Source organism: Octopus bimaculoides, chromosome 2 (genome assembly GCF_046866305.1).
Source record: "Octopus bimaculoides isolate indiv1 chromosome 2, ASM4686630v1, whole genome shotgun sequence".
In the NCBI taxonomy this organism is placed as follows: domain Eukaryota; kingdom Metazoa; phylum Mollusca; class Cephalopoda; order Octopoda; family Octopodidae; genus Octopus; species Octopus bimaculoides.
The window spans coordinates 134389529-134414901 of NC_142929.1; the positions used below are offsets into that span (position 1 = coordinate 134389529).

Below are 25373 nucleotides of genomic sequence, written 5' to 3' on the forward strand. Positions count from 1 at the left end.
TTGGTATTTACGGCATAAGAGCCAATGAAGATACACACACACACTTTATCGTGGCGGCGCTTGTATTCTTTTTGTGTAAGACTCTCACATCCATTTACCAAGTGGGTCACATTTTCCACACTCTTTCCACAGAGTCTGCATTTTTGGGTATAAGAAGTTTTATATGATCAGGCTTTCAGTGGTACACTTCAAATCACCTCGCTCAAGCCATGCCCACGATGCTGTATTATCCTTAACGTCTTATGTATTCCTTTCAAACTGTCCATGCATTCTCATTTCAAGAAGGTCTTCTTTTCCCTTCTCCTCAGCTCTTTGGTTCAACTCTTCCTTTCCCGTCATTTCATCTGCATATACACCCATATCTTTCACGGCATATTGCACCAGGTCTTCGTCACTATTTATCAAATACTCATCAAGTGTTCTTCTTTCACTCCTTATACAATGGTCTATACTAATTAGTCCTAATTAGTCCTTTAGGGTGTAGCGCCCATGCAGTGGGCGTCCTTCTATCCAGTGTTGATATTTCCACCATAGTCCATTTGAGGATGGATGCACTATATCTGATCGCAGCAACTGCCCAGATATTCATTGTGGTAATCAAATTTTTGGCATTCAGGTTGGATTTCAACACCATCTTCACCCTTTTTTTTTATGCCTCGCTGCCTTGACTTTCATTTCGCTGTGTAGAATGTCATCCAACTCCAAAATCCTTAAATATCTATACCCATTACCGTTGGGTTCACCCATGGTATCTCCTGATCGTAACTGCAATCCTCTGCAGGCTGCTTTCTTCCCTCTTTTCATTTTAAGTACTGAGCATTTAGTAATCCCAAACTCCATACCAATGTCACTAGTACAATTCAGGACTGTTTCGGTTAAGGAATCTTATCTGTTTTTCAGATTTCCCTAACAATTTCAGGTCATCCGTAAACAGATGGTTCAATGATGAGCCTTTCTTCCCACATTGTTATGGGTATTAGTGCAATTACAAAAATTAACTGTGAAAACGAGTCACCTTGGAAGATTCCCTTTTTAATATTAACTTCTCCAAAGAATACATTGCTTGAGTGCAATTTGGTTTTCCACTTTTTCATGCTTTGCATCAGAAAATTTGTGATGTTGTCAGCAACACCAAACATCTGCAGGCATTCAATGATCCATGAATGAGGCATCATATCATATGCCTTCTTAAAGCCAATCCAAGCCATAGACATGTTTGTATGATGTTTTATACAATGTCTCAAAACTGTTTTATTGATAGCCAGGAAAGTGTGTCTTTGCCTCACATATTCCAGTGAGTATCTTCCAGATTATGTTTAGGTATTATTATTATTATTATTATTATTATTATTATTATTATTATTATTATTATTCGGTAGTCTTATTTTTATAACGTGCTTTCACTTCACTACCGAGCGCAGCTCTGTGTGCCTTGGGTATGTGCTGTGGTTTGCTGTGATGCTCTTATGGTTACTGTATTGAAAGTGTTTTACGTAGAATGTGTGCAGTGCCCAGTAGTGCAATTTTCTGTATGTTATATATATTTGTAAGTCCTGGTGTTTTTGTTATGTATTTGTCTGAATATTTTTTTATCATACCTAAGGCACCTACTATGATAGGAATTGTTTCTGTTTTTAGATTCTACATTCGAGTTACCTCTATTTCCAGGTCTTTGTATTTTGAAAGTTTCTTCATTTCTTTTAGGGAAACGTTATCATCTGCTGGTATTGATACATTAATCAGAAAGCATTTTTTTTCTTCATGATCTCTGACAACTATATCTGGCCTATTGGCCTTAATTTCTCTATCTGTGTGTATTGGCATATCCCAGAGTATAGTTGCTTTCTCGTTTTCTGGGACCTTTTCTGGCGTGTGCTTATACCATCTCTTTTCTGTTGTTATTCCATAGTGTTGGCATAGCTTCCAGTGTATATAGGTCCCAGCTCTGTCGTGTCTGTGAATATATTCCTTCAGTTTCAATCTCACTTGCCCCAACAGGTCTTTGCAAGCTGAGTTTAGTGTCCAATGAAGAAAGGTTGGCATGGGTGCCAGTCATCGAAATATGTATATATATATATATATATATATATATATATATATATATATATATATATATATAATTATGTGTATTTCTTCTATCTTAATGAATAAAAATTCTTCTGATAGAATAAATGGGTTGATAGAAACCAATGTAGCAAAGAACACAAAATAACTGCGGTTAGTTCCTGTTTTTAAGGCAGGAACTCCTTGAAATTTTGGGTATTTGAGTATATTTAAGAATTTAAGGATTGGAGAAAACGCATGTTATAATTGCATACTTTATTCCTACATATGTTTCAAAGGATTACAACCTGTGTGATCCATAGGGATCTTTGATATTAAAATTGTAACCTTCTCATCAGGGAAAGCATGGGAATCATCTTAAACGTAAGACATTATGACTGATTATGAAAACAATAGGTGGATAAGGTTATGACTTGATTCATTTGAAAAGAACCGTTAGAGAATTGGACGCTGCCGGATAGTGGGTTGGACAACACATACCAATCAATGTGTAAGAGCGTACATGCATACATACATACACAGACACACACATATACATGCATACTGATACACACACACACACACATATACATGCATATATGCGCATATACACATACATACACATGTGCACCCGTATATACATATGTATACATATATATACACATATATATACACACACACACACATATATACATATACATACACACCTGTATATATACACACACTCATTCGTCCACCTTTATACATATGCACATACGTACCTACGCATATACAAATATACACATGTGTGCGTGTCCCCATATACACACATGTATCCCTCTACATATACACACATGTATCCCTCTACATATACACACATGTATAAATAGAAATATATTCATGCACATACACATAGCTATACATCTACGCCTATTACCTAATCAAATAAACAGATTTGTATATACATATACATACATGAATACATACGCAAACACACGTATGCACATACATACATACATACAAATACATATACATATACATATATACATATATACATATATATATACACATATATATATGTGTACATATAAAAGAAAAATAACTCAAGTGTTTTATATATACATACATACACACACCCACACACATACATCCAGATATCCATATATGTATATGTATGCATGCACACACACACACATATATGGATATGTGGATGTATGTGTGTGGGTGTGTGTATGTATGTATATATAAAACACTTGAGTTATTTTTCTTTTATATGTACACATATATATATGTGTATATATATATATGTATATATGTATATATGTATATGTATATGTATTTGTATGTATGTATGTATGTGCATACGTGTGTTTGCATATGTATTCATGTATGTATATGTATATACGAATCTGTTTATTTGATTAGGTAATAGACGTAGATGCATAGCTATGTGTATGTGCATGAATATATTTCTATTTATACATGTGTGTATATGTAGATGGATACATGTGTGTATATGGGGACACGCACACATGTGTATATTTGTATATGCGTAGGTACGTATGTGCATATGTATAAATGTGGACGTATGAGTGTGTGTATATATACAGGTGTGTATGTATATGTATATATGTGTGTGTGTGTGTATATATATGTGTATATATATGTATACATATGTATATACGGGTGCACATGTGTATGTATGTGTATATGCGCATATATGCATGTATATGTGTGTGTGTGTGTGTGTATCAGTATGCATGTATATGTGTGTGTCTGTGTATGTATGTATGCATGTACGCTCTTACACATTGATTGGTATGTGTTGTCCAACCCACTATCCGGCAGCGTCCAATTCTCTAACGGTTTTTTTCAAATGAATCAAGTCATAACCTTATCTACCTATTGTTTTCATAATCAGTCATAATGTCTTACGTTTAAGATGATTCTCATGCTTTCCCTGATGAGAAGGTTACAATTTTAATATCAAAGATCCCTATGGATCAGGTTGTAATCCTTTGAAACATATGTAGGAATAAAGTATGCAATTATAACATGCGTTTTCTCCAATCCTTAAATTCTTATATATATATATATATATATATATATATATATATATATATATATATATATATATATATGACGCTTCTTTCAGTTTCCATCTACCAATTCTACTTGCAAGGCTTTAGTTGGCCTGAGGTTATAGTAGCAAGGTTCAATGCAATGGGACTGAAACAAGAACCATGTGGTTGGGAATCAAGCTTCTTACCACACAACCTGCGAGCTTCTTACCGAACATGCCTGCAAGCTTCTTATCACATATGTCTGCGCCTATATATGAAAACAAATTAAAACATTAAGATGAACTACACACAAAACTAAATTGTTTTTGTGACAAAACAATTATGCCAACCATATTTGTTGAAGTCAAGAGAAGTCAATTATTTTAATTTTATTCCCTAAATTGTAAATACTGCACAAATAGCACCACATGAACAGATATAGTTTCAACATGCTTCTCAACAGATCAGCTTCTTATTGGCTATTATGCTATCTTTTAGTCATGTTGACTGCTCTATTGCTACTATGTTACCTTGCAGCCAGGCTCACCATCAACAAGATCAAAAAATATACAAGCTGGAAATAAACAACTGAAATGTATTCTTTAGAAATCTTTCAAAAAAATTATTCCATTTTTAAAATGAAAATAATTGCTTTGTATGTAAGACCAAAAGTGATTAACATTAACAAGAAACCAGATAAGTTGATTCTAAAGAGATCAGAGGGGAATCATCATCATCATCGTTTAACATCTGCTTTCTATGCTGGTAAGGGTTGGATGGTTTGACTGAGGACTGGCAAGCTGGGAGCCTGCACCAGGCCCCAATCTGATTTGGCAAGGTTTCTACAGCTGGATGCTCTTCCTAATACCATCCACTCCAAGAATGTAGTGGGTGCTTTTTATGTGTCACAAGCACAGGAGCCAGTTAGGTGGCACTGGCATCAACCACACTCAAATGGTACTTTTTATAGGCCACTTGCATGGGAGCCAGTCAGGTAGCACTGGCCTCAACCACTCTCGAATGGTGCTTTTTATGTGTCACCGGCAAGGGGTGCCAGTCAGGTGGCAAGGTCATTGGCCACACTTGAATGGTGCTTTTTATGTGCCATTGGCATGGAAGCTAGTCAGGCACCACTAGCATTGGCCATGGTCAAATGATGCTTTTTACATGCCACCAGCATGGGTGCCAGTCAGGCATCAGCCATGACTATGATTTCACTTGGTTCAACAAATCTTTACAAGCACAGCATATTGCACAATGATTGAGAGCTGCTTTTAAATGGGCCAGTTATGTGACACTGGCCTCGCCTATGATCTCACTTGGCTTGCTGAGTCTTCTCAAGCACAGCATATCTCCAAAGGTTTCAGTTGCTTCTTATTGCCTCTGTCAGGCTCAATGTTCGAAGGTTGTGCTTCATCACTTCATTGCACCTTTTACACAGGTTCCTTCTACTGTTAGGATGTGACACTTCTTCACACAGCTGTCTTCATTCATACACAACACATGACCATACCAGTGCAGCCGTCTTTCTTGCACACCATATCTGATGCTTCTTATGTTCAACTTTTCCCTCAGGGCACTTACACTCTGTCATGTATGCACACTGACATTACACATCCAGTGAAGCATACTAGCTTCAATTCTTTCAAGCTTACGCATGTCCTCAGCAGTCACAACCCATCTTTCACTGCCATGTAGCATGGCTTTTTGCACATATGTATCATATAGTCTACTTTTCACTCTGAGTGAGAGGCTCTTTGTTACCACCTCTCTGAACTTTGCCCAGACTATTCTTATTCTAACAGCTATGCTCTCAGAACATCCACTCTCACTACTGACTTGGTCACCTAGGTAACAGAAGCTATCAACTACTTCTAGTTTTTTCCCCTGGCATGTGATAGAATCTGAATATTTACAATAATATTAATGTCCTTTCATTTTGGCAAAATAGTGGTACTTTATATGTACTTCTGCCATCGAGATAATAAAATATCAAACAAAAGCAATAGGAAAATTTCGTAAAATCTTTCATTTCTTTAACTCCAGCACTCTTTCAATCCAATGATCACATCATGTACTTCCAACTTTAAATCCCCATTTCTGACAAAGCTTCCAGTGTAAAACTTTCTTTCACAACTTGGTCATCCTGCCATTTCTTATATTCTCCCTGGGCCAACTTGTGACATTTTTAAAGCTTGATTTTGAGCTGCTATAATTAGGCTTTCTGTTACTTTTTTAATTGTTCTTTTTTCAACCAAGGATTTTGTTCAACCAAAGATTTTGTCCTCGTTGGCTTTCTCTTCATTCTGCATAACATGTTCTCTTTGAATTTCATTCTTGTCCTTTTCTCCTATTGCACACTTGATCAACTATAGTTTATTCACTGTCTTTTGTAATTTCTCTGCTTTTTTGTGAATATTCTAGGTGTTTTGTTTCCATCTGGCCATACTCTTCCACAGCAATTAAGCCTCTTCCACCTTGGTCTCTCTTCAAGTACATCTGGTCCATATCAGCTTTCAGATGATGGCGTCCAAACATTGTCAACAACTTTCTAGCCTTTCTGTTAAGTTTCTGTATGTCACTTTAGTTTCAATCTACAATTCCAATTCCATATCTGATTACTGGTACTGCCCTTGAATTTATTGCTTCAATAACTTATTTTGAATTCAACTTTGACCATAATATTTTTCTCACTCTCCTCGTATACTCCTTATTGGTTATTTGTCTTATCTCTTCATGTTTTATCTGCTTTCACTATTTCCAAAATACTTATACTATTGTCCTTATACAACTGCTTTCATTGTTTGACCATTTGGTATTTTAGGTCCCTGGCTTCCATCAAATCTTCTTCATTTCATTATCAATAAAGCAGATTTTTCATCCAAAATTCCATACCGACATCATCTGACATAATATGAACAGTATGTACAAGACTTTCAAGCTGCTTCTCATTTTTTGTATAATGCTTTATATCATCCATAAAAAGGAGATGATTTATCTTACTATATCTTTTTCCGAAATCATAAACTACTTTAATTTTTTGTAATTTCAAACTGAGTGGTATCATGGCCAGTACAAATTGAAATGGAAATAAGCTATCACCTAGAAATATATCATGTCTAATGTTCACTTTCCTGAGTCTTTGTTTACCTCAAATCAATTCAGTATTCGAATGTTTCATACTTTCATTAACAATTTCCTCCATATTTTCTCTCATTCTAAACATGCCTATTGTTTTACTTATCTGACTGTACAGTACCATGTCATATACTGGTTTGTGTTCTAACCATGCTACATTCAACCTCATCAATCTGTGTCTACAATTTCTAATTATCATTTTATCAATTATCAAGTGGTCTTTTGTTGCCCTGCATCCTTTCTGTTCTTCTGGAAGTAGAATGTTACTTTCTAGATGTTAATATAACTTTTCCGCCAAGACACTGGTCATAGGCTTCAATATAAATGGTAAACAGGTTGTAGGCTGAAAATTTGATACCAGTTTACTTTTCAAGGGATCATTGGGAAATAGTGACATTCTTCCACATGTCTTCCAGGTAAAAATGTGACCCTGCTACAAACATTCGTTATTATTATTATTCAGTAGTCTTATTTTTACTATGTGCTTTCACTGCACTACTGAGCACAGCTCTGTGTGACTAGAGTATGTGCTGTGGTTTATTTTGGTGACATTACTTTCACTGGGATAAAAGTGCTTTACATAGGATGTATGCGGTGCCTAGTAGTGCTATTTCTGTATGGTAAATACATTCATAAGTTCTGGTGTTTTGGTTATGCATTTGTCTGTAAGTTTTTTAGTCATATCTAATGCAACTATTATTATAGGGATTGTTTCTGTTTTTAGGCTCCAATTCATGCTATCTCGATTTCCAGATCTTTGTATTTTGAGAGATTCTCCATTTCTTTTAGAAATACATTATCATCTGTTAGAATTGATACATCGATTAGAAGGCATTCTTTTTTCTTGATGGCCTCTGACAACTATATCCAATCTAATAGATCTTTCAATCAGTGTGTATCAGTATGGTTGGTTTGTCATTTTCTGAGGTCATTTCTGAGATATGACTATACTATTTTTTTGAGTTGTCATTCCATAGTGTTGGCATAGCTTCCAGTGTATACAGGTCCCAATTCTGTCATATCTGTGGATATATTCCTTCTTAACCAGGACTGAGCAGCCAGAGAAAATATGATTTATTGCTTCTTCCCCACCACTACATATTCTGCCATTACTTATTGTATCTTCTTTATGTGTTTCTGGTGATTCCTGATGGGGAGGCTTTGATCTTGTGCTGCAATTAAAAATCCTTCTCTGCTTTGAGTCCTGAGTTTCTCAACCATTGTTGGGATTTTTTACTTTGTCTATTCCTTTCTGTTTAGCTTATCCCAGTATTTGCCATGTAAGGTCTTTTCTTGCCATCGTTTTATCATGGTATTTTGTCATTTCCGTTTAGATTGGATTTCAGCTGCTCTCCAGCTTTTGTTATTTGCTCTTTTCCTTCATAGTTGTCAAATACTATGACCTCTTTCTTGTTTTTTCAACTTCCTTAAAAACGATAAACAGTTTTTTGTTTTGCTCATGTTTTGTGACTATTTGTACCAGTTTTCCTTGGTTCTGAGTTAGATATTTCTGTAATCCTATTGTGGTTATTTTATAATAGTTTTCTAGTTACATAAGGTCTCTGCCTCCTTTAATTCGTTCTATATATAACCTTTCTGTGTCAGATTTTGAGCGTGTATCCTAAATTATGTCAATATTTTTTTTTTCCTGTCTAGTTTGTTTAGTTCGTTTAGTATCCAATTAAGAACATCGTAACTGTAATATTTATAACTGAGACAGCTAGAGTATTGATACTTATTATCTTGTTTTTCACATTGTGCTCTGTTTTAAGTATTAATCTAACTCATCTACAGTATTCTCTCCTCATCTCTTTCATTTGTGTGTATTGTATCATATATAGTTCATTGATTCCTAAGTGTTTGTATGTCTGGCTTTAGTCTAATTCTCTCATTTCATTTGCTTTATCTACTGTGATGTTGTTACACTTAAGTCATTTTTCCCTTTTCACCTTTGCTTTGGCTCATTTTTATAAGCCGAATTTTACATTTTTTGGTAAATTCATGCACCGTCTGTAGTAATGTTTCTAGTTGTTTATCTTTTGCTGCATACAGTTTTAAATCATCCATATACCAGAGATGGTTGCTTGTTTTACCATAGTAGTTATATCTACATCTAGTTCTGTTAAGCATGTCAGCTAAAGGCATCAGTATCAGGATGGAAAGGAATGAAGAGAGCAAGTCTCCATGGAATATTCCTCTTTTGATGGGGATGGCTCTAGTTTTTATTATTCTTTCTTTTTGTCTGGAACTACAGCAGTGTTTGCCATTTATTCATAGCATGTTATATATATTATTTTGTTGTTGTTGCTACATTGTTAAGATTAGTGTTTGAAGGATCCATGTGTTGATAATACTGTCAAAAGCCTTTTGGTAACCAAACCAAGCCATGCTTAGACTCTTCATTTTCTTTTGGCTGTCTTCAATTATGGCTTCATTGATCAATAACTGATTTTTACAACCATATGAGTGTTTGCAGCATTTATAGACGATTAGTAGTGGGGAACTGCAAAAATGTTCTCAGAGAGACTCTAGGCATCGGTGAAAACGAAATGGCCAGTCTGTTCTGGAAGACTGTCCGGTTCGGAACTATCATAGATAATTTCCAGATGTCTTTGGCCTGACGACAGTACTATGGAGGTGGGGGTGCTACTGGTTTGATGAAATAAACTCTACACGCATGGATGTGCTGTCAGCTGGGCTTGTCTGAGATGCATGCAAAGTGACAAAACCATTCTGCATGTACTTGTTCAGTGTCCAAGCATTGCTAACTTGTGGGGTTATGTCAAACAGATGCTGTCATGTGAGGGATAATTCCATCTGTCAGCTAAGTCCATAGTCATGATTGCCTCACTGCCCTTCTTTAATCAAGAAAGCAAAGCAGTTTTCCTGATGGCTGTGGCAAAAGAGGTTGTCTGGTAGACAAGACTGAAGGGCATGAGGACAGATACTTTCCTCTTTGGTAGAGTTCTCATTAACTTCTTCAAGTTTTACTTGAAAAGGAAATTGAGGGTGGAGAGAGAAGAACTGTCTTTGAGTGAGTTTATTGAAAGGTGGATGATAGTTACAAAAATGCCAAGAGTGGATGGTACCACTTTAAGTGCAGACCTGTGGGTCAGAGAAGGAGAATTGGTGAGGGCACTTGCCCTTAGTGTCCAGGGAGATCTTACACAATCGGGTTCCTCAATTTTCCTTAGAGGTCATTCTCTATCAGGAGGACTACATCTCCATCATCCACCCACCATTTTTGTTAACCTTTTTATACTACGCATGTTTCCCTTCCTTTTCCTTGTACACCGTGTATACTTATATTAAAATTTTTTTTTATATGATATATTTTGTCATTTCCTTTTATGTAAACTCCCACATTTAATGTCTGTTTTATACTGTTCCCCTCATCCTTTACCCTGGTGGCAAATAAATGAAATCAATGCTGATTTTTGTAGGTATTCTCCCTTCACACTTAGTGTTGAAGTTGGTAGTTGAGTGCTGATACTTCCAAGCATGTACTGATACTTCCGAAAATGTGCTGATACTTCTGAACATGTGCTGATATTTATGGTGAGCATGGAAGCTGTGGGCACGAGCCCAGGTGAAACCGACTGCAGGTGCAGATCTCAGTGGTAGTAGCAAATATTCGAAGTTGAGTGCTGATACTTCTGAGTGTGTCAATTATTACTGATACTATATCTATTCTCCTCATTGATCATAGCCTTCGTATTTCCCACTTCAAATCATCATAGTTGTTTATTTTTCCTTCTTTCTCCTTGATCCTGTTATCCCCAGGATATACTATGTCAATTACCATGCATTTTTTTTTCCATCACAACAATGTCCAGTTTCTGATGTCTGGTCAGGTGATCGCACTGAATCAGTTCATCCCACAAGATTTTGCAATTTTCATTCTTGGAGACTCCTTCTGCTTATACCTCTCCTTTGTCCTTTGTAGGCCGTGGTTTCCACAGAGCTCCAGTGGATCATTCTTGCTACACTGTCATATCCTTTGTATTTGTGTTGTGCCAATTTTAGGTATTCGCTAACAATGTACTATACCATTTCATCCCGTTCACCATACATTCTGCATTCGTCACTGTCAGTAGTATTGTTTATTCTGCACTTCACAAAGTTGGTCCTTAATGCTTGTTCTTGAGCTGTGCATATAAGTGTTTCTGCCTTTATCTTCGGGTTCAACAGTTCGACTGAAAGTTGGTAAGCTGGGGAGATGCACCCGGTTTCAATCTGATTTGGCATGGTTTCTACAGGTGCATGTCCTTCCTAATGCCAACCACTCCAAGAGTGTAGTGGATGTTTTTTTTTTTGTGCCACCAGCATAGGTACCAATTACAAAACATCAGGATCAGCCACAACTATGGTCTCACTTAGCTTGACAGGTCTTCTCAAGCATGGTATATTGCCAAATGTTTTGGTCATTCATCACTACCTCCATGAGGCCCAAAGTTCAAAGGGTGTTTTTTATATGGCACCATCACAGTGCCAAGTATGTAATATTGGAATCAGCTCTAAGATTTCACTTGGTTTGACGAGTTTTCTCAAATACAACATATTGCCCAACGTTTGAAGGTTGCTTTTTATATGCTATTGGCATGAGTGCCAGTTACACAACAATGGCATCAGCCATGACTGTGATTTCACTTGGCTTAACAGGTCTTCTCAAGCACAGCATATCGACAAAGGTCTTAATCACTTGTCATTGCCTCATGAAGCTCAATGTTCAAAGATCAGGCTTCCCTACCTTGTTTCATGTCTTCCTGGGTCTACTTTTAACAGGTCCCCTCCACAGTTAAAGATCAGTACTAGATCACACAGTTGTCCTTATCCATATGCGTTTCATGACCATACTAGCACAGTTGTCTTTCTCGTGCACCACATCTGATGCGCCTTATGTCCAACTTCTCTCTCAAAATGCTTACACTCAGTCATACATGTACACTGACATTGCACATCCAGTGAAGCATACTAACTACATTTCATTACAGCCCATGTTTCACTGCCATGTAGCATGGCTGTTCACACACAAACATCATTCAATCTGTTTTTCATTCTGAGGGAGAGGCACTTTGTTACCAACAGAGGTAGTAGCTCCCTGAACTTTACCCAGCCTATTCTTATTCTAGCAGCTACACTCTCAGAACATCCACATCTGCTACTGACTTGGTCACCTAGGTAATGGAAGATATCAGCTACTTCTAGCTTTTCCCCATTGGCATTTGATGAAGTCTATTATCTGTACATTTTTAGTGTTAATTGTACCTATGCACCTTCCACACACAAAACCTATTTCCCTTGTTAACGTTCATAGAGAGTCGAGGTGATGGGTGTTCCACATTGGGTCACCAACTTTAGATGGTCAAGGTGAAGTTTGATGTGACCATCTACTAACAACTCTGTTCAGAAGGCTGAAATAATGCATATAATGTGCCAGTTGGAAAGGAGAGACACAACTGTATAGAAGGTTTAGAGAAAGATTTATTGATAGCTTAGTGTGTGTGTGTGTGTGGGGGGGGGGGGTGTTTGTGTGTGTGTGTGTGGGTGTGTGTGTGTGTGTTTGTGTGTGTGTGTGTGTGTGTATGCATCGTGTATATAGAATAAATGACAAACTGACATGAGAACAAAGTGTATGTGTGTCTGTCAGAACAATGAAGAGGAAGAAAGTAGAAGAGTCTAAAATGAGATGTTAGATGAATGTTCGTAGACACAAGAATGAGAAATACCAGTTTCAAAGTCAATTGTACACAGTAATAGAAATACTGTATCAAGAAGTTATGATGATGATGCAGAGCCGGGGTGGTATGTGTCGTACAAAGTTGTGGCTGTAATGCTGCTGCCTGAGTTACTTGTACATGAATTTTCGCTGGTTGTATTCACTGTTAATCATGGTGAAGTAATTCACAAATAGTGCTATGTTAGAACCTGTGCAGTGTTGCTGGTTGCTGTGTATGTAGGAATGTTGTTGAAGTCATTAAGAAAATGGTGGTGACGAAGAAAGAGATTGCCATAATGCTGTTGGATGGGTGTTGTCATCTGGCTCGCAGGTTGTATATTTGCTGTTGATTCAGGGTGAAGTATTTTACAAACAGTGCTATGTTGAAACCTGGACATCTAGCATTGTCACTGAAACTGGCTGTGTCTTGTGTGGTCAGTGGCTAGACCGTAGAAGGTCTGGAACCAAAGAGATGAGGAGTAGCTGGGTTTTTATGAAGAAAAATAGGCCCAACGGGCTTGAGAAAAGGGCTGTCTCACATGATCTTATTTAGGGATCTGATTGGTTATACTGCAGATTGACACCACAGAGTAAGAGACAAATTGTGCCAATACCAAACAATCAGAGTAGTGGACACAACTAATCAGATTAGCGGCTAAAGGTTAGCTGTTATCTGCTATGTTCGAATGTATGTATATATAATAAAGGGGAGAAGAATTTCACTCAAGTGTACGCTACACCTTCCTCTGATATTGCAGCACCTGTTATGTGTCCATAGCTTACACAAGATACATCTTATGGAGTTACTACCTACACTTTTTCTACAGATCAATCAAGGCCATCTACCTGAAGAAATGTTTATTTGTCTGCTTTCCTACTTATTAAGACTTTGGTTTTTGCTAGATTAACTCAAAGGCCCATTGATTCTAGACCTTGCTTCCAAGCCTGAAATTTCTCTAGTTCTGGTAGTGATTCAGCTATAAGAACAAGGTCATCAGTATAGAGGAGCTCCCAAGGGAAACTAGTCTTAAATTCTTCTGTTATAGCCTGGAGGACTATGATGAACAATAGGGGGCTGAGAACCGATCTTTGGTGAACTCCTATCTGTACACTGAATCTTTTGCTATATTCATTGCCAACCTTCACCTTACTTTTATGTCTTGTCCTGCAGTGGCTGGTATTTTATTATTATTATTATTATTATTATTATTATTATTATTATTATTATTATTATTATTGTTCAGTAGTTTTATTTTTATAACGTGCTTTCACTTCACTATCAAGCGCAGCTCTGTGTGCCTTGGGTATGTGCTGTGGTTTGCTGTGATGCTCTTATGGTTACTGTATTGAAAGTGTTTTGCGTAGGATGTGTGCAGTGCCCAGTAGTACAATTTTCTGTATGTTATATATATTTGTAAGTCCTGGTGTTTTTGTTATGCATTTGTCTGAATATTTTTTTATTATACCTAAGGTACCTACTATGATAGGAATTGTTTCTGTTTTTAGATTCTACATTCGAGTTACCTCTATTTCCAGGTCTTTGTATTTTGAAAGTTCTTCCATTTCTTTTAAGGAAACGTTGTCATCTGCTGGTATTGATACATCAATTAGAAAGCATTTTTTCTTCATGATCTTTGACAACTATATCTGATCTATTTGCCTTAATTTCTCTATCTGTGTGTATTGGCATATCCCAGAGTATGGTTGCTTTCTCGTTTTCTGTGACCTTTTCTGGCGTGTGTTTATACCATCTTTTTTCTGTTATTATTCCACAGTGTTGGCATAGCTTCCAGTGTATATAGGTCCCAGCTCTGTCATGTCTGTGAATATATTCCTTCTTAGCCAGGACTGAGCAGCCAGAGATAATATGATTTATTGTTTCTTGTCCATCTCCACATATTCTACAGTTACTTGTTATGTTTCTTTTCATTATATGTTTTTGGTAATTTCTGGTGGGGAGGCTTTGGTCTTGTGCAGCAATTAAAAATCCTTCAGTCTCTGCTTTGAGTCCTGAGCTTCTCAACCATTGCTGGGATTTTTCTCTGTCTATTTCTTTCGCATTTAGTTTAGCCCAGTATTTACCATGTAGGGGCTTTTCTTGCCATCGTTTTATCATGGTCCGTTGCTGTTCTAGTTTTAGTTTGGATTTCATTTGTTTTATAGCTTTTGTTGTTTCTTCTTCTTCTTCTTCGTATTTGTTAGGTAGATTGATTTCTTGTTTGTATTTGTCAGCTTCCTTAAATACTGAAAACAGTTTTTTGTTTTGCTCGTGTTTTGTGGCTATTTGTATTAGTTTCCCTTGCTTCTGGAGTAGGTATTTTTGCAGTCCTATGGTGGTTATTTTATAATAGTTTTCTAGCTGTATAAGACCCCTGCCACCTTCTGTGCGTTGTATATATAGCCTTTCTATGTCAGATTTTGGGTGGTGCATCCTATATCCTGTCATTATTTTTCTTGTTTTCCTGTCTATTTTACATAGTTCGTTTAGTGTCCAGTTAAGGATGTTGTAGCTGTAGCTTATAACTGGGACAGCTAAAGTGTTGATACCCATTATCTTGTTTTTAGCATTGAGCTCTGTTTTTAGTAGTGATCTAACTCGTCTATAGTACTCTTTCTTTATTTTTTCTTTCATTTGTGTATGTTGTATCCTATCTAGTTCATTGACTCCTAAATACTTATATGGTTGGCTTTCGTCTAGTTCTCTTATTTCATTGGCTTTATCTAGTGTTATATTGCTACTTTTAACTAATTTTCCTCTTTTCAGGGTTGCTTTGGCACATTTTTCTAATCCGAATTTCATTTCTATTTCCTTGGTAAAGCCGTGTACTGTCTGTAGTAGTGTTTCTAGCTCTTTGTCGTTTTTTGCATATAATTTTAGGTCATCCATATATAGAAGGTGGCTGACTGTTTTTCCATAGCATTTGTAACCGCATCCAGTTCTATTTAGCAATTCTGTTAAAGGTGTGAGTGCCAGGCAGAACAGGAGTGGAGAGAGCGTGTCTCCCTGGAATATTCCTCTTCTAATGGGGATGGCTTTCGTTTTCACAAGTCCCTCTTTTGTTTGGAGCTGTAGCACTATCTGCCATTTGTTCATTGAGTGCTCTATGTATTTTATGATAATTGGTGCCACCTTGTTTATGGCTAGTGTTTCCAGAATCCACGTGTGGGGAACACTGTCGAAAGCTTTTTGGTAGTCCACCCAGGCCATACTGAGGCCTTTCTTCTTTCTGCGGCTGTCTTCAGTTATGGCTTTATTGATCAATAATTGATCTTTACAGCCGTATGAGCCCTTGCAGCATCCCTTCTGCTCTTCTGGAAACAGGTTGTTATTTTCCAGGTGTTTACTCACTCTCTGCGATATTATTGCAGTAAAGGCTTTGTAGATCGTAGGGAGACAGGTTATAGGTCTATAGTTTTGTGGTTTCTCCGTTTCCGTGGATTTGGGGATTAAGATGGTTTTCCCTTTTGTGAGCCATTCAGGTATTGTTTCTGGATCTGCTATTATGTTGTTAAAGTTTTTTGCCAGCTTTTTATGCATTGCTGGCAGGTGTTTTAACCAGAAATTGGGGATCTTGTCGTGTCCAGGTGCTTTCCAGTTGCTTAGTCTTTGCAGTGTCTGGGTGACCTCTTCAGTTGTTATAGGGGCCCAGAGTTGCTCAGGTGCTAAGTTCGTTGTTTTAATGGTCCTTTTTTGGGGTTGTTGCTTCACCGACCATATTTGTTTCCAGAATTTCTCTAGTTCTTCTGCTGTTGGTGCTGAAGTAATGTCTATTTTATTTTTACCCAGTTCTTGGTAGAGTTTTTTGGGGTTGGATTTGAACTGTTTGTTTTGTTGAAAGAAACGTTGGCGTTTCTCATACCGGCGGATCCTCTGTGCTTTGGCAAGGATGTCTTGCTTTAGTTTTTCTTTTGCCTCAGGTAAGTCTTTTTCTGTAATGCTGCATTTGTACAGTATTTTTGTTTTCTTCTTGTTACTTAGTAGTGTTGATTGTTTACTAATTTCGTTGAGAATCGATAAATCTTTTCTCTTTTTTTTAATTTTGTTCTGGATGTTATTTATCCACAAGGTCTGTTTGGGTGGTAGAACTCCTGTTCGGATGGGTTTGAGTGAGTATCCTGCTTCTTTTGTGGCTGCAGTGGCTGCCGCATATATCATGTCATTTAGCTCAGTGATATTGCCTGTTGTTTCTGTTGTTGTTAGTTCCGTGACGGCCAGGTTTATGCTATTTATTATTGATGTTGTTTTATTGTCTATTTTGATTTTTGGGAGATATAATCTGTGGTCCATTCTAAGATCTGTGGTTTTCAGTTCTTCGGTTATTTTCATTTTCATAGTATCGTAATTATTAGGTTTCCCTTCGTTATTTCCAGGCTTTATATTTGTTTTGCCTTCCTTTTCATTCATATGTTTGTCTGTGGTGTTCTGGATTGGTGCTTTTTGTACACTATTAAACATCTCTACGGTCTGGGTTTGTTGTTTTTTGTTTACTTCGTTTTTGCCGGGCATGTTACGTTTGTCCTCGTGTTTTGCTATCTCAGTGTTTATATTATTATTTGGCATTGCTTATTATTATTATTATTATTATTATCATTATTATTATTATTATCATTATCATTATCATTATTATTATTATTATTATTATTATTATTTTTACTACTATTATTATTATTATTATTATTATTATTGAGTGAGAGAGTAGTGCATGTCATCAAAGTGACACTGGGGTAAAATATACGAAAAGCCCAGTATACCCATTATGACTACCCGTCTGATAAGGGTACACCAGGCACGTGCATCACAGCCATGACATGGTGATCTTATATCAAGATTAACAGTGCATGACCTTGCAGGTGAGGTCCAGTTAGATTTTTTCCTCAGGTTGAGTAGTCCATGCCACTCAAAAGGTCCCTGAATAAGGGTTGTTTAAAAATATTGAATGAAACATCCATGTTTCCAGAGGTGAATTATCCAAACTCCAAAGAATTCCTCTCAACACATAGCTATGATGCTCCCCCACTACTTCTGCTTGTGATCAGAGATGCACATATCATCAGCGACTAAGGGACATGCTCAACTGGTTACGGTCAAACAACTGACAAGCAAATCTGTGGTATTGAGCAGAATATTTGCTGTAGCCCATCTTTTATACCAAGACAAAACAATGTACATGATAACACTTCCAGTCAGTTAAGATGAGAAGCCATGAATGCCACTGCCTGGTACTGCATCAGGGCATTATTATTATTATTGTTGTTGTTTTTACCAGAGCTTGATGTGTATTTCGGAGATCTGTAAGTGGTTACCTTGTTTACTTCTAAAAAAATTGTTGTTGTTACGTTTTATTGTTATAACTTGTGACTAAGTTAATCTAGACCATATTGGTCTGAGTAACAGTGTTATTTTTTTGCCCTGTGGGGCAAAAATCACTCGAAAAGAAAATTAAATTTCCTTTCAAAATTTGCAAAATTTAATATGGCGTCATCTTTGTCAACAAGTCAACAATAGAGGAAAATGGGAGATGTAGAATGTGAAATTGTTTTTCAGTCACTCGCCCCCACTCATTCTACATGTAAATGATAGTGGTAGAAGCAGGAGGAGCGACAGCAATGACAACAACAACAACAGAGTGGAAGTGTCAGGAATAATCAGAATTCAATCAAGGAAGCATGAAATATAGCTAGCAGCAGCCAATTGTGCAATGAAATTATCACCACCAATACTACCACCACACAAATCTGTATAATTTCGAACAAAGCAAGAGAAGGTTCAAATAGAAATAATGTTTCCTTTACAAAAGTTACAAATAAGTTTGAAATTAAGTTGTTAAAGGATAAGGATGAACATTTAAAGGAAGCTGAGAGGATTATAAGATGTGAAGAAAGAAAGGCCACACTAAACGTGCCTCAAAACCTGCTAGAGGCAACCAAGAAGAAAAAATCAATCATGTACAGATGTCTGTCCATGAAAAGAAGAAGACTGGAAAAAATACCATCAGACCAAGCCAAGCTCTGTCTGAAAAATATATGGGGGGGATGTCAGCTTTGTCTGTCACACCCCAAAGTTCAGCTACATCAAGGTCATATTCCAGTCGAAATCACTAGCACAAAAACACTTAACTGTTCCATTAAAAACAGAGGAGTTCACTTCAGTTCCCATCCATCTGAGACAGAGAGTGATCCAAATAAAAATAAGTAACATACCACGAGAAGTTGATTTCTGGTGGGTAGTGAAAGTCGTGGTGCTGGAAGATCCTAGAAGCCTCCTAGAAATCCAAAACGGAAAACTGGGTTGGGATAGGGTTGAAAATCCTACTGCAAGTAAAACCAGAAACTGTGGAGAAAATTCCTCACCTAATAGAAATCCCTGAAGGCCAGTATCTGCAAGTGATCATGGAATGAAGAAAGGCAAGATGTTACTTCTGTGGTGATTCAGATTACATCAGTCTATTGCCTGAAGGAAAGAAGGAAAAAGTGTAAAAATGAGTCGCAGCAACCACTAACACAACTACAACCACAACAAGGGCAGCAGAAACAGAAACAACAATGGTAGTAACAGGAAACTTCCCACCAAAAATAATAACAACACCAACAGTAAAACAAAAACCTGCGGAAGAAATACTCCTCTCATATTCAGACAACGTAAATGATGGAAATATGGAGGGTCGGGCATGGTAAACAGTCACACAAAAGGGAAGGAAAAGACAGAAGAGCACAAATTATAACCAGGAAAAGAAAAACAGGCAAGTACAAGAAAATGGAAGAGGGAACGAACAGTAACAACAGCACACCATGCATAAACTCATCTACACACACAGAGGAGACAATAACATTATCCCTACCACTACCACTACAACCTCCACAACCATCACAAACATGACATAGCCTACACACACAACAGATAGACTGCATTCCTCCAAAAGATCATAAACCAGACATTATAAGTCTCACAGCTATAAACAAAAAACAATGAATTAATAGAACATACCCACAAACATGGATATTAATGAATCCAATTATATAACACCAGCCACAAATATACTGGCACATGTAAAAATATTCAAAGCTACTCAAAGCAAATGCAAAATTTTGAAATCTAGATATTCCCAGTTTGTAGGGGACAACCTCCACCTCATGCAATACATTGGTAAAGAACCTGGCATAGGTGGGGCCCTGATTAATTTGCATCAGTTGAAAGCCTTCAATATGGTTAACCATCGGTACTACGAGGTTGTCCTTATGGTGCTTGTCTTCAGTTCTGTTTTCAGAGGCTGGACTGCTGCAATGTACAACATCTGCTCAGTGGTCAGAGTAAATGGCCATCTGTCAGAATCATTTAGCATCATCCATTCGGTACATCAAGGATGCCTACTCTCACATCTTCTCTACATATTGGCACTCAAGCCATTACTGTAGAAATTGCATGTTTCATGGGGCATCCCATGTGAGCTAGGATGTGGAAGATGTGTGTCAGTGTATGCAGATGACGCCACCGTGATAATGTTGAATGTCTCCGAAACAGAGACATGGTCAGCACTATGCTAAGAGAATACGAAGTGGTGACAAGAGCAATGATTAACCAGGAGAAATCAGTAGGCCTGCAGCTTAGCACCTGGAGAGGCAGTCCATGCCAACCAGCAGTGTTGTGGGACACTGGACAGAAGGACTGGTTAAGTTGCTCAGAGTCTGGTTTGGTTCAGACTGCCAAATGAACAAGAACTGGGGAGAGGTGACAGACAGGGTGGCCAGTCTCACCCAGAAATAGGCCGAGAGGAAGCTGTCTCTGAAAGGTTGGGCGAAGGTGGTGAATGCATACACCGCATTTGTCATATGCTACTGCCTGACTGTCATCACTTGTCCCACTTTATGGCTAAACAGGCTGGTGCACCTACTCTTCTGCTTCTTGTGGAAAGGAAGAGTACCGCTTGTCAGACAGTCCATTTGCTGTCAGCACTCATTGTGTGTGTAGATGAGTTTATGCATGGTGTGCTGTTGTTACTGTTCGTTCCCTCTTCCATTTTCTTGTACTTGCCTGTTTTTCTTTTTCTGGTTATCATTTTTTTCTGTTTGGTGACTATGATGAAAGAGGCTGTATGGTGGACGTGATTGAAAGGGTTGCAGATGGGTATCTTCCTCTTTGGCCAAGGCCTCATTGACTTTATCAGGTTCCTTCTGAAAAGGAGGGTAAGACTGAAGAGGGAGGTATTGTCACCCAGTAAGTTTGTTGAAAGGTGGGTGAATGTAGCAAGAATGGCCCATGTGAATGAGCCTACTCTGTGTGCCTATAGGCCGGATGGAGTGAGGAGGAGAGGGGTGCCTATCTGAGGGGGTTAGGGGCCCAAAGTGGGTGAGGTTGCTTCGGTCACCTCTTGGTGGATCTCCCCCCTATTGGGGAATTATATATTGTAATTGTTGTGTTTTGCTGTTTACACGTTTAACCTCACTGTCCCTCATCTATGTATCATCGTCTATGTTTTGCATTTGGCCCTGGTGGCAAATAAAGAAAGAATTATTATTATTATTATTATTATTATTATTATTATTATTATTATTATTATTATTATTATTATTTTACATATGAACAACAGATTAAACTATTGGAAAAGAAAATTCCTAACAACAGGCTACAAGTAACCTTAGATGCCAAGATCCTTCCTAAGTATCCTAGCTGTCCTTAATAACACTGTTTATTTGGAGTTGCACTAAGTTTTTTGCTTATTTCCTCATGGAAATACCATCAGGAAGTAGATTTCTATGGAAGAGCTGGAACAGTGTATCATTACAATAGCAAGTAAGCTTTCCAGATCTGAGAAATGAATAGATCACCATCAACAGAAAAAAAATTGTTTGAGACAGAACAAAGGAGGTTTTGTCAGCAAATAGATAGTGGAGAAGAAAGTACTGAAGATAAGAAGCCTAATACAGAAGCTTGAAATTCTGGAGTAATGGTTGGGATAAGCCAGTTAATCATAATGGAGATGCAGCATGGTTACAGAAACTAAGGGGAGAAGTCATTAGTGACAAGCAGCCAGATCTAAAACTAATTAGAGCATTAATGAGTAGAGCATTGGGAAAAATGTTGAATTTGAAGGGCCTGTGACCAAATTTAGTTCAAGGGTACCGGTTAAAGAAATTTAGTAGCTTACATGGGAGATTGAGGGAACAACTTCAGGATTGCCTGAATGGTGGAGCAATACCAGATTGAATGACCAGAAGAACAGTTCTCCTTATGAAAGACAACAGCAAGGGCAATGTAGCTAGAAGTAATAGACCAATCACTTGCTTATCGTTAGTGTGGAAGCTTTTAACAGGAATTCTCTCAGAAAGCATTTATGAACACTTTGACAGCCAAAATTTGCTGCCAGAAGAACAGAAAGGTTGCAGGAAGATCTATTATACATAAACAAAGCAGTTCTAAAAGAAGTGAAATCTAGAAAGAAAAATTTAACAATAGCATGGATATATTATAAGAAAGCCTATGACCTGGTAAGTGAATGTTTGAGTATATTCCGTATTGCAGACAACATAAGAGAGTTAATTAGCTATAACATGAAGAAATGGAAAATAGGTCTCTACTCAGATGACACAGCCTTCAGGAAACTTAATATTAAGAGAGGAATTTTCCAAGGAGACTCATTATCCCCTTTAATATTTGTGTTATTTTTAATCCCCTTCAGTTTAGTATTAAGGAAGGCAAAGGAAGGGTTTCAGTTTAGAGATAGTAAAGGAAAAATTAATCATTTGCACTACATGGATGATCTGAAATTTTTTAATAAGAATAGAAAAGAGATAGATTCCTTAATACAACTATAAGACACTTCAGCAAAAAATAGACATGGAATTTGGCATAGATAAGTGCGCAATATTAGTTATGTGTGTGTGTGTGTACCAAGTCCAAAATATGCAAATCACACCCACACCAAATTCTGAGTCATATAGTCACAAATGATAAGCATGACCAACCATTAAAGAACTTTACAATCTTTACAGTGCTTTTCATTCAAAAGCCATTCTGACTTTCACATTTATTCTTTGTATTTGATTTTTTGTATTCTTTACCTATCACTCCCCAAATATATATCAGCTATCCTTCTTCATTAAAAGATTTGTGAACTACTATAACCAGACGTATCCTACCAACAGCATCCTGCTGCACACAATAGCAAAATGTACATATTATAACACTGTAGTCTATTATGTAACCTGATGATGTTTCTTCTTCACTAAGGGGTGCATTCAGTTCTATTATATCATTCCCCACCCACTTAGGAGCAGTGCAGATATGAGCTGAAACAATTATCGTGTGAAATAAACCTTACAGTACACTCTGTCTTACCTATTAGTCATTTAAAATATACTTACTGTGATCCATTCCTTACATAGATCCTGTGATGAAAGTGCAGTACTGCAGATAATGCCTGTTAGCTATAAGTGCTGAATGTGATCATAAGGTCACTACTAGAGACATACACAAAACAAGGTTTGGATACTACATTTTAAAGTTTCCTATCTCAACTTCAATTTTAAATATAACCTATATATATATATATATATATATGCATATACGTATATATGCATATACTCATTTACTTTTGTTTTTACATGATTGAACGCAGCGTCTCACAAAAATTGTAAGTAGTTCGTAAACTTATCCTCCGACGCTACTCTATCTCTTTCTCTTTCTTTTCTCCCCCCCTCGTTCTTCCTCTGTACTACTACGTATCTCGCCTTACCCCTCTTGTTCTTCCTCTGTTACTACTACGTATCTCCTTTTCCCCCTCGTATTTCCTCTCTTTCCTTTTTCCTCTCGTTGCTCACCATTCGTCTACTTCCTCCCTCTACCACTCTCTCTCTCTTCCCTTTACACCGGCATGGTCACATGCTTCCGGTCAATAATCCTTTCCTTCTTTGGCTTTCGCCAAGTAACACACGCTACCACTGTCTCTCTCGGTTCCGTGCCTCATCGCGTTCATACACACATAATAATTTTTCTCGTCTGGCCGTAAAGCCTTCTGTTTGTTTTCCTGTCTTGTTTTTCGTCCGCCACTACATTCCTCCATGGCTAGATTTAATTTGCGTATACAGATTTAATCTGTGATCCATGGGACGAGCCGTTTTAACGTTGCGTCCTGCCCGAAGCTCGTCGAAACGCCGGTGTTAAAACGTGGGTAGCTGAAGAAGTAGAATGTTCTCTATGTGGCTCGTGTGTTCTCGTCTACGTTTGTGTGCAATGTCCTGTACCCAGATATGCACCTATACATACAGGTGGATGTCGGTATGCACATACCTGTACGTATATATGCATATACTCATTTACTTTTGTTTATATATATATATATATATATATATATATATATATATGATTGATCAAAAAACAAAAAAAAAACAGAGGAAAAGGCAACAAAAAAATCAGCAACATAGGGGCGTAACACATGCGAAGTATTAATAGGATGCTCATTCAAAGAAGGAAAGAATGGTTGTTTTACATTTCAAGCATAGCTCTTCTTCTAAAACAAGTCTCCAAAAAAAAATGAAGGAGTAAAAAAATCGCCAACAGTCTACATATATATATGTGTGTGTGTGTGTGTATATATATATATATATAATATTATTAGGGAATACGATTCCAAAACTTATAGTGAAAATTCAATTTAGCAAATCTAAATCGAATTTCCCAATATATAATTCATATATAATTTAGAGAAAAGCCAACTATTAACAAATTCAACAATGAAAAACACATATACCACAAAAACCCTATTCCAAAAATCAACAAATTACACAATCAATAAATAGCAAATAATGTTATTTGCTCAATTTGTTAGTAGTTGGTTTTTCTCTAAATTATATATGTATTATATATATATATATATATATATATATATATATATATATATATATATATATATACACACACATATATATATATATATATATATATATATATATATATATATAAATACATATATGTAAATATATATATAAAATTAAGGAAGAGAGAAAACAAATTCAAAGGTTGATGTATATATTCATTCAATCCATATTAACGAAATTCTCCATGCTATACAAATACATACATAGATGCATTCATCCATATGATATATGAAAAATTTCTGAGAATTTATAAATGCATACATATATACGAAAATTAATAAATATATAAAAATTCATAGACATATAAAAATTTATAAACACAAAAATTCATAAAATATAAATATATAAAAGTATAAGTCCATAAATGTACTTGCAAAGTCCAAATATTCGAATTTGAATCAATGAAGAGGATGATAAAGTGAATGTGAAATGATTCATAAGGAATCTGGAGCATGTATAAAATTTATGTATAAAGTCTTACAGCCATTTCGAAAAGATATTGGTTGCTATGGACGAGCTAACTCCAACCATAGCAATAATCTATATTTCTCTCATCAGAG

The 25373-nt window shown here is 36.8% G+C and overlaps 1 protein-coding gene across 5 annotated transcripts in view; it reads right to left on the reverse strand.

Annotated features, from left to right (window-relative positions):
• The window catches only part of LOC106883464 (cadherin-87A), a 227101-nt gene that overhangs the window by 173048 nt on the left and 28680 nt on the right, over positions 1-25373 (reverse strand). For 2 of the 5 annotated variants that reach the window (XM_089347729.1, XM_089347728.1), the window contains exon 2: positions 19294-19393. The exons of 1 other annotated variant lie outside the window; for it this stretch is intronic. In XM_089347729.1, the coding sequence (XP_089203855.1) occupies positions 19294-19334 (41 nt within the window). In that variant the 5' untranslated portion in view covers positions 19335-19393. Of the gene's footprint in view, positions 1-19143; positions 19394-25373 lie in introns of all 5 variants that reach the window. 2 more of the 5 variants (XM_089347732.1, XM_089347731.1) reach the window with 1 other exon arrangement.